Below are 10,885 nucleotides of genomic sequence, written 5' to 3' on the forward strand. Positions count from 1 at the left end.
CTGTCCCACGGCGAATCCAAAGAAACTGGCTGCAGATGCCGATCCGTCCACCCAGACCCAGCAGACCTCTCGGACTGCCTGAATGCCGGGCAGAACTCCTCCCTGAGCGATGGCCATTTCTCCCAGAAGCCTGCCGAGCCCCTCGTCGCTGCAGACTTAACTGCAGGTGCCGGACAATCTCTGTCCTCCCGCTGTCACGAACTGCATGTCCCGCTACCTCCAAGATCTCGGTGGTCAGGCACTCGAGCACCGCTTCCAGATAGACGGTAATGCATCCATGGCACCTCCTTTTCAACTTATTTGGTATTTGGGGATGTAGTTGAGATAATTTGAGCTTTTGAGATGTTAATCAGCAGCTCCCAGGTGTAGAAAACCACCTCGTTGTCATGGTTACGCATCCTAACAAATGTCCAAAACTAAAAGTTTCAGTAAAAATCCTTCCAGCTGCACAGCATCTGATACCAGAGGAAGTAATCATCCGAAAAAAGTGATTTACGTCCAGAAAAAAGAGGAATTAAAGTGTCCAAATGCAAACTCTCCGAATTAATGTAAAAGAGCTACTCCAACATGTGGCCACCTTGAACGGCGCAATTCTTTAATTTTATTGCCTGTTTTTGTCTTTTTCAGCATTAATCCTACAAAATAAGAGTCCAGTACTTGACTTACAGCTCAACATCGTGATATTTCAGCCTTTAACATTGTTCCTTTAAAGCCCCTTGTTGCAGAGGTTCAGTATTAGGAGGTCACCTCTGTGGCTATAGGTTCCTCACACACACCCTTCCTATGGGTTTATACTGTAGGTGGTGTTAGTGATCCAATATTTGACTAATTCTCTGCTCAACCAGAATCTTAGTTCATACCTCAATGTAATATTTCATGTTTCAGATTTTATGTTGCTGAAAGAGTCATCTGTAGCTCCTAACCAAATCCTTTGTAAGAGTGAAGATGAAAAGACACAAATTGTATTTTTAAATCAGGCTTTAATTTGTGATTACAGTAGTTACTTTGATGGATGTGTTCAACAAATCATATGGAAGAATTAGTCGCTCATTCAATCCAAGGCGTCACGTGGTGCAGTTACATCGGTTGCTCCACCGGTCTCATCTGAATGTCTCCAATCTGCAAGAAAAGATGCATGAGGGGTGTTTCGTCAGGATAAACTGCTTGCATGTTGGCAGCAATACAGAAAGCTTCAGACTCGATGAAATATGTAAACAAAAGAGAAAAAAATCCCAAACCTGCACATGCGGAGGAGCACTTAGGACGTAGACGACAGCGTCAGCAACGTCTTTGGCTTCCAGAGGCTGTCAGAGAGAAGAAAAACGCTCGTTTACAGCCATAATCTTTATAGTAACACTAAACAGACATAAAATGTACACAAATAAAATATGTTTTACCTTATAGCTTGAGTATAAAGCTGAAACTTTCTCTGGGTTTCCGTTGAAGAGCCGCGGAGCAAACTCTGTCTCCACAACACCCGGAGAAATGCACTGCAGAGAGTAAAGGAACATCTGGATGTTCAGGGCAAATATTTTATAACAGGGAGCTCGTGATGTGACGTGACGCGGAAAATCGATCAGATGTGTTTGGGTTTGCAAACGGCCACAAACTGTTCATTAGACAGAGCGGCTTGGCAGAGCTGAAGACTTACCGTGGCTCGGATGTGAGTGTTGGCCTCACCCAGCTCCTGCCTCAGGCCCTCGGTCAGAGCCGTCACCGCGTATTTGGAGGCCGTGTAGAAATGTATTTCAGAGCTGGGAATCACAGTGTGACCACAGATACTGGAAAAGAAGATGTGTGAAATAATAACTGGGTCAGAATGTACCATGTATTACTCTGTGAGGGCCTGTTAGATGGTACTTTAAAAGTGTTTCACTACCGTCCCATGAGTCTTTATTTAAGTTATTTTCAAATTAGTACCAGTAGTTGAGGACAACAAGACCTGTTGGACTGGTTTTAGTACGTGTTACACTGGTTTGAGAGCTGTCGTTTTGGTTTTAGTACCTGTTGTACTGGTTTTAAACCTGCTGGACTTGTTTCAATACCCAGTACACTGGTTAGTGGCTGTACTGGTTTTAGTACCTGTTACACTGATTTAAGAGCTGCTGTACTAGTTTTAGTACCTGTTGTACTGGTTTCAGTACCTGTTACACTGGTTTAAGAGCTGCTGTATTGGTACAGTTTGTACGTTTTAGTTCCTGTTACACTGGTTTTAAGAGCTGTTGTACTGGTTTAGTACCTGTTGCACTGTTTTTAACCTGTTGGACAAGTTTTATTACCTGTTGTACTGGTTTAAGATCAGGTGCACTCATTTTAGTACATGTTGTACTGGTTTTAGTACCTGCTACACTGGTTCTAAACAGTTGGACTACGGTAGTTTTATTACCCGTTACACATTTAATTGCGGTAGTATTGGTGTTGTACCAGTTGTACTGGTTTTAAACCTGCTGGACTAGTTTCAATACCCATTACGCTGGTTAAGAACTGTTGTACAGTGAACCCTCGTTTTTCACTGGGGTTACGTTCCAAAAAGAACCCGTGATAGGCGAAATCCGTGAAGTAGTAACCTTTATTTTTTTTTACAATTACTATACAATGAAATACTCCATATTACATTCAAACCAAAGAATAAAACCTTTTTACAGGCCCAAGCATTTGTTTAACAAATAAAAGTACTGTATAAATGTTTTTTACAAATAACTACTGTACTGGAGAGACTGCTTAGCCAATCAGAATGCAGAACACAATGCACAATGCAAATCCGTGAAGCAGCGAGACTGTGAAAGGTGAACTGCGTTATAGCGAGGGTTCACTGTATTGGTTTTAGTACAGGCCCTGTGATGGGCTTGCGACCCGTCCAGGGTGTACTCCACCCATCACACAGTGATTGCTGGACATGGGCACCAGTGACCCCCGTGACCCAAAATGGAATAAGCGGGTAAAGATAATGGATGGATGGATGGTTTTAGTACATGTTGTACTGGTTTTAGTATTTGCTACGCTGGTTCTAAACCGTTGGACTAGTTTTATTACCCGTTACACGTTTAAGTGCTGTAGTATTGGTGTAATACCAGTGGTACTGGTTTTAAACCTACTGGACTAGGTTAAATACCCATTACACTGGTCTTAGAGCTGTTGTATTGGTTTTTAGTGCCTGTTGCATTTAGTACCTGTTACACTGGCTTAGGAGCTGTTGTATTGGTTTTAGTACCTGTTGTACTGGTTCAAGAGGTTTTGTATTTGTTTTAATACATGTACTGGTTTTAGTACCTGTTACACTGGTTCAAGAGCTTTTGTATTTGTTTTAATACATGTACTGGTTTTAGTATCACTGGTTTAAGAGCTGTTGTATTGGATTTAGTACCTTTTGTACTGTTTTAGTACCTGTTACTTTGGTTTAAGAGCTGTTGTATTGGTTTTAGTACTTGGTGTACTTGTTCTAAACCATTGGACTAGTTTTATTACCCGTTACATGTTTACGGTAAGTGCTTTAGTTTTAGTGTAGTACCTGTTGTACTGGTTTTAGTACCTATTGTACTGGTTTTAGTACCAGTTACACTGGTTTAGAGCCATTGTATTGGTTTTTAGTGCCTGTTGTACTGTTTTAGTACCAGTTACACTGGTTTAAGAGCTGTTGTATTGGTTTTACTATAGTTTGTAATTGTTTTAGTACCTGTTACATTGGTTTAAAGGTTGTTGTATTGGTTTTAGTACCTGATGTAATAAATTAAAAAAAAATCTGATTATCCAAAAAATCTGAAGTACTTATTCATTAAGTATTTTTGTGATCATTATTAGTGTAAAAGTTGTATTTTCAACCTTTTCGTAGTTTTATTCTCTTCCACATCCATAAAAGATGTTCTGACAAACGTAAAAAAGATTTGTTGAGATTCTGGGATCGGTTTTTGTTTTGTAATGGAACAAATTAGTTTGGATATACAAAGTACTATACACAAGAGTTGATATGCATGTAAGCAGCTTCTAGCGGACATATCTCACACTGTCTGCTCTGAGAGTCAGTTAAGATCTGCGTTGTGATCATGATCATATTTATAACTGATGGAAGGATATTGTTTGTGCATCATCTAACCTGTTCAAGTTGATGATGTGTCCGTCATCGATGTTTCTTTCCTTCATGGACTGGTACGCTTCACGGGTGCAAATGCTCAGAGCCAGAACGTTCACCTGCAGAAACACAAGCCATGAAGAAAACATCTGGATTCAACCAGACAACACAAAATTCTTTATGCTATGGTTTCTGTTCAATAATTTCTTCCATCATCTTATTCAGTGAACTTACTTACTTAAAGGTTAAATAAAATACTTGAACTTTTCTGTGGTAATGGAAGCATTTTTATCTAGTTTGATCAAATATTAAATATCTTGCTATTTGAAATACAAAGTACAACAATCTGGTTTAAATGCAACTCAAAAATCATGTTGTTTTCCTGTTTTAATGTTTGAATTCTTTTGCATTCTAATACTTTCTGCTATTTTAGCAATTCTAATATCAAAGTGTTCAACTCATTCAGTAGAAGAATGCTGTGAGTTTTGGCTTTTATAACTTTTGTACTTTTAAAAATATTTAGGTTATTTGCAAATATTTTACCACTAATAATACTTGGAAATCTCTATATTTCCTTCATTGTTCTCTCTGAAATCTGCTTCAGCAACTTACTCTGTTTTTGTTATCCTATGCTACTTTTAGCTAGTTATTTGCTACTTTAACTAACTTCAGCTACTTTTTGATTCTTTTCGTCCATGTTTTTCTTTTTTTGTTATTGTTTTTTTTTTTTTTTTTTTAATTTAGCCAGCCTTATGCTAGTTTTACCAACTAGTTACCATTTGTTATCTGTAACTTTTATCTAGTCTTTTCGTACTTTTGTCATTTAGCTTGTGTTTTGGTACTTTTAGCCTGTATTTTGCTGTCATCTCAGGACTTTGCTTTTTAATTTTATTTATTTATGTATTAATTTAGCTTTAACAACTCACCCACACACTCTTTTGTTTCATCTGTAATCGGTTTTGTTCAGAACATCAACCACCTGTGGAAATACTTATGAGCAAAACTTCTTTTAAAAAGCGAGCACATGATTCTAACCACAGCTTTCTGTGATATTATTAGTGGCAGCCGGTCCACGGGGGCACAAGATTAAACTGCTCCACCAACTATTTCCTCCTAATAGTGTAAATTACTTACTCAGCTTGATGAGTAATGTTTTGTTCTGTGCCTTTTACAACTATTTTCATAATTTTTAGTGGAACTATAAAATATTTTTAGTGATTCATCCTCAGTTTTTTTTACTTGTTTGCTGTTATGGGGCGGTACCGTTCCGCATTCATCAAGCAGATCTGAACGTGTGGCTAGCGATCCAAACGGGCAGATCCAATATTTTCATTTGAGGCACCTCTGAGGACACATTCAGCTGGGTTGAGTGCATTGATCGGATCTCTACCCAGACCTAACATGAGCTCAAACAGGACTTGCTGCAGTGAAACCTGCTGAGTCAAACAGTGGAGATATGCTGTTTTTAAATCCATTTCGAGCAGACAGAAGGGACCAGAACAGAAAACTGAAAAGAACAGAGGAAAGTCAAAGAACTGGAAATTTCCCACCAACATGGACCTTATTTAAAATGGTAAATGGTAAATGGACTGTACTTATATAGCACCTTTCTATCTTATCAAGACACTCAAAGTGCTTTACACTACAATCTGTGTCCTCATTTACCCGTTCATACAACACTCTGCTAGATCTCTACAAAGTTAATTGAACAAATCGTTCTAAAGAGAATAATCAGAGCTTTATGACATTCATACACCGATGGGACACACAGAGGCAATGAGGGGTTCAGTGTCTTGCCCAGGGACACTTCGGCATGTGACTGCTGGTGGAGTTGAACCCCCAAATCTTGCATTGGAGGACGACTGTTTTAACCACTCAGTCACAGCCGCCCCAGAATTCAACAATTTTGTGGAGGGTTATTGGTTGAAGCAGTGGTTCAATTCCCACTTGAATCTTGTATTTGATTCAGTGATGATGTATTATACATCATTTTTACTTTTATATTATTAGTTACTTCACTGAACTTTTTTTCTCCCATTTAGCTGTGTTAATCTGGGGTTTTATTTCAGATTTATTACTTTAAATCAAATTAGAACTCCAATTCAAAAACGGTGCATTGGATGGGAGGCGTCTGTTTCTCTGATTCATTAGACCTGACAGTTGTTCAAGCAAAGGGAGAAACTGGGCAAAAATCTTGTAGACACACACACACATATGTAAGCAATAACAATTAATTAAATATTAAGCAACCTATATACATTGTTCATCTCAGAAAATGTAACGTAATTCATAAAAATTTTCTGGAAATTCATGTCTGCCTCACTATATTTTTGCTCAGGAGTTATTACAGGATTTTATCTGAAGAAACGAGAACATTCCTGGTTTCCTCTCTAAACTCCGGAGCTGGAACGCAGTCAGGTGGCCCCAAACCAAAACACATTTCTAAGATAAGAGTTCTCACGTCGAGCATGTTCTTCCAGCCGTTGGTTTTGCCGCTCAGCAGAGGCTCGGGGTGGGCCAGGCCGGCGTTGTTGACGCACACGTCTACGCCTCCGTGCTGAGCTTTGATGGTGGAGAACATGGACTCGATGTCCTCCACGCTGGTCAGATCACACTTGACAGGAACCAGCTCGCCGCTGTAGCCTGCAGCCCGACACTCTGCTGCCAGTTTCTGAAACCACATCATTTTCTGCTTTTAGTTCCAAATAAATTAACTGGAAATCTGTTATTTCTAGGAGAGAAAATACAATCGTTGAATTATTTTTCAGGAAATTAACTGTTTAGCTATGAAAAACATTTTTTTATGACTGGTAGGTTCGGATCAGCAACCAAGTAACGAGTAAAATGGAGAACAGACTGAAAGGGTTTTATTTCCTTTCCTGTTAGTCATTATGTGGAATATTTTACAACTTTTTAATTAATGTTAATGATTAACTCATTAGACTTTTATCTAAAAAAAACTTTGGTTCAATGGTGCCTTTTAGCACCCAGCAGACTTAAAGGTTGGATGATTCATTTCAGTTTATTTATATAGCAACAAGTCACAACAGAAGTCATCTCAGGACACTGAACAGAAATATTCATATACTGTATATTAAAAAAAGCCGATTAGTAAAAGTTTTCTTTCTAAGGAAGCAGCAGACTGAATCTTCACTTTGTCTCAGTCTCCCATCCTGAGCAAGCACAAAGGCAACAGTGGAAAGGAAAAACTCCCTTTTAACAGGAAGAAACCTCCAGCAGAACCAGGCTCGGGACGAGCGGCCATCTGCTTCAACCAGCTCGGTTTGAAAGGAACAGGAAGAAGAAAGAAAGAACACAGAATGACAGGTCCAGATGTTCTTTCTACAGGAGGGGGAAAAACACATGTTAAGATAGAAATAATTACAAACACAAAACAGGTAGAGTAGCGCAAGTAAAAACAGCAGCAGAGTGAGGAAATGTGGTCAATTTGTCCTCCAGCAGTCTAAGCCAATAGCAGCATAAATAATGGCTAGCTCAGGAAACCCAAGCTGACCCTAACTATAGGATTTATCAAAAACAAAAGACTTGAACCTAATCTTAAAAGTAGAAAAGGTGTCAGCCTCACAGACAGAAACCATAAGTCTGCCTCCCATTCTGCTTTTGGAAACTCTATAGGAACCACAAGTAAACCTGCAGTTTGAGAGCAAAGTTCTCTGTTAGGAGCTACAGGTGTAAAATTTTGAATTATTTTCTCTATTTGAATTGATTCAAAATTAATTTACAACACATGCATGCTGTACTGAAGTACACTCCAACTACTACTTCTAACTACTACTACTTTGTAATTCCAACTACTCCAAATTTCAAGCATCAACTGTACTTTCAGTACTTTCAGTAAACCAAACCTAATGATAAAACCAGGGCTTTTTGTGGAAAAAATACAAAACTGTGCAATCATTGTAGAAATGTTGGATAACTAACAACCAGAACTTAAAGGGGATTTCAGCTCTGTGGGCACCTGAGAGGTTTAACAGTTCATAAAATAAAGACTGTATTGATGGTCTGAGAAAACTTTTCTCTTTCCATTTGGAAAACAAATTTTCTGTGATGTGTAAAACCAGCTAAGGCCATGTTAAGATTTATCTAGAACATTAATGCCAAGTTAAAACAAAGTAGCTGTAAATCCGTGTACAGTGGCAGAATAAAAGAACTGGTCTGATCCAGTGCTCCACTTTGTGGAAAACTGGACTCTCTCCCATCTAAACAAAACTTATCAAAGCGTTCTATTCATTGTGTTGCATAATGGCTGATAGATGACTGAAGGGCTTTTGAATTTTTCTTTTCATCCTACACACCCAGCCTGCCGATTATGTAACGCTGACACAGCCTTTAAAATTACACAAGTCTTAACATCACCACCACCACAGGTGTCGCTGAACATAAAGCCACACTGCATGAACAGCAAGCAGTAACAAGTAGATACCCTGTTACATAAACTGGAAATACCCTGCAACTACCCTCATACATACCTTGCATTTTCCCCTAATGTACCCCATGATTACCCCTAAGAACCATGTATGTACCCTTGTGCATACTTTGTAATTAATTTGTATGTAGCTCTGTAAGTACCCCCATAAGTACATAATACCTAACAATGTAATTACTTGTATCAGGCATGCACCCCAGTAAGTATCCTGCTATTACTCAAAAGTACTCTGTAATTACTGGTACCTTGTAAGAGCCTTTTTAATTACTCTGTAAATACCTTTGTAGACAATCTGTAAGTACTGTTGTAATTCTTTTGTAAGTACCATTGCAATCACTCAGTAAGTGCCATTGTAATTACTCTGTAAGTACCTTTGCAATTACTTGGCAAGTACCTTTGTAATTACTCTTTAAGTACTATTGTGATTACTCAGTAAGTACCATTGTAATTATTCTGGAAGTTCTATTGTAATTACGCTGTAAATACCTCTGTAATTACTCTGTAAGTACCATTGTAACTACTCTGTAAGTACCATTGCAATTACTCTGTAAGTACTATTGTGATTACTCTGTAAGTACCATTGTAATTATGCTGGAAGTTCTATTGTAATTATGCTGTAAATACCTCTGTAATTACTCTGTAAGTACCATTGTAACTACTCTGTAAGTACCATTGCAATTACTCTGTAAGTACTATTGCAATTACTCTGTAAGTATCACTGTAATTACGTCTAATGGAGCAGCTTCTCTGATAGGCCGTCCTTCAGGACCAACCGTGAAGTGGTCCCAGACTTTCCAAAGTTCCTGAACCAGCCCTGCTTCATTCACCAACAGACTGTCTGTGCAGAAGATAGTGGACCTGGTCCGTTCTAACTAAGGCAAGAAAACAGCAGAGCTGGTCCTGGAGGGATCCACCACAGACCGTGGACCTCCTCCACACTGATCCAACAGCTGATCCGATCCTGCGTGGCGTTCTTTCCCTGTTGGGTGAAACCAGGACTTCTATGGGAGCAGAGGAGGACATACTGAGGGCGTGACGGATGTCAGAGAGAAACTTGACCCATTTTAACCTGATGTTTTACAAAGAAAGATAAAAACACACATGATATAATCGTCTTCCACTCAGCTTTAAGTCAGACATGGAGCTGCCGAGGTTTAAAAGGTGTCCAGATGTTGAGACAGATTCACCCATGAGAAACTCAAATCTTGACATTCACAAATGTCGACGCAAGTTTTCACAACAGCTTTTCTGATGATTTGCTGGAAATGGACATTGAATATAAACCTTCCAAAAATAATTAACGTCTCAACAACACTGTGAGCATTTCTGGACCCACAGAACCAGAGAACTACAAGAATCTACAAGGAGCAGCTCTGGAAATGTCTGCTCTGTCCTGACAAGACCAGATGAACCAATCTGTGTTGTTTTGGACTCTTTTATTCATGTTTTAATGTTTGAGTCACCGCTGACTGAACCTTAAATTAACAGTGGTAAACACAAAATAAAATAAAGCAAATCAATAAATAAATAAACACACATTTATGTGGAATTCGTGTTTTGTAATATTGTGTAAATGTCCAATTAAAACAAGCTTACTGCTGAAGTTTGGGTTAACAATAAGTTACTTCTCAGAGGAAAATGGCTGTAAAGTGTAAATGTTTAAATGTTAAAATAAGGTGACACAAATGATGGTTTTCTTGGTTCTGGTCTGAATCAGCTGCTGTAATAATCAGTCTCATTATTCAGGACTTTAGTCCTAATTCCCACCTTTAAATAAAGTTTTTGTTTGGACCCACCTGGATTTTCTCCACGTTCCTGGCGCAGCCCACCACCTTCATCCCGACCCGGACCAGTTCTTTGGATATGGCGGCTCCGATCCCGGCCGAAGCCCCGGTCACCAGAGCCACTCTGCCCCTCCAGCGGTCCATCTTTCACTGCTGAGGACACGAAGGACAACAGACACTGTCCCCCTGGAGACACGGAGCGCAGCTTCTTATAGCCGCACGCTTCACCGTGCTGCGTTCACTGCCCGCTCTCCGGCTCGGAGAGCTGACACTTACAGTAAACTGCGTTAGCTCGTTGTTTTAACACGTTTTCGCGAGATTTAACACAACCAGCTCAACGTAGGTCTTTAAAAACTCGAGGGTTCGTCTTTTACCGACAATTTAAGTTCAATTGTTAACATTTAAGGTAGTTCTGACTGTGGGAGGTGGGTTTGGGACGAAGTGTTCAAGATGTCTGGGTTCATTCTGCAGCAAGAAGTCATCCTTCAGTGGGTCAGTCTGCTCATCCAGGTTTACATCCTGCAGCTCCTCACGTCCAGAGGCACCACCAAGGGGGGCCGTGGCCACCCTTAAAAATAATCTGTGCCT

General features: G+C 39.5%; 1 protein-coding gene across 1 annotated transcript; it reads right to left on the bottom strand.

The window, feature by feature from the left end:
- Positions 1-960: 960 nt before the first annotated feature.
- Positions 961-10,484, bottom strand: LOC119411327 (dehydrogenase/reductase SDR family member 11). The gene is made up of 7 exons (XM_037678267.1): positions 10,310-10,484; positions 6,528-6,737; positions 4,091-4,185; positions 1,652-1,781; positions 1,398-1,490; positions 1,239-1,304; positions 961-1,119 (listed from the first exon to the last, which is right to left on the bottom strand). Exons 1-7 carry the CDS (start codon positions 10,439-10,441, stop codon positions 1,078-1,080), a joined length of 768 nt encoding a protein of 255 aa, XP_037534195.1. The 5' UTR covers positions 10,442-10,484; the 3' UTR covers positions 961-1,077.
- Between the last annotated feature and the right edge of the window lie 401 nt (positions 10,485-10,885).

The sequence above is a fragment of the Nematolebias whitei genome, chromosome 6, assembly GCF_014905685.2.
Source record: "Nematolebias whitei isolate Nwh7 chromosome 6, NemWhi1, whole genome shotgun sequence".
Classification (NCBI taxonomy): Eukaryota; Metazoa; Chordata; class Actinopteri; order Cyprinodontiformes; family Rivulidae; genus Nematolebias; species Nematolebias whitei.

Bases quoted from the DNA above. Each gene is read 5' to 3' on its own strand.
- LOC119411327 (XM_037678267.1), bottom strand. From the start codon at position 10,441: ATGGACCGCTGGAGGGGCAGAGTGGCTCTGGTGACCGGGGCTTCGGCC. The intron at 6,738-10,309 runs GTGGGTCCAAAC...ATGTGGTTTCAG, and splicing joins GGAACGTGGAGAAAATCCAG to AAACTGGCAGCAGAGTGTCG. The intron at 1,491-1,651 runs GTAAGTCTTCAG...TACTCTCTGCAG, and splicing joins ACACTCACATCCGAGCCACG to TGCATTTCTCCGGGTGTTGT.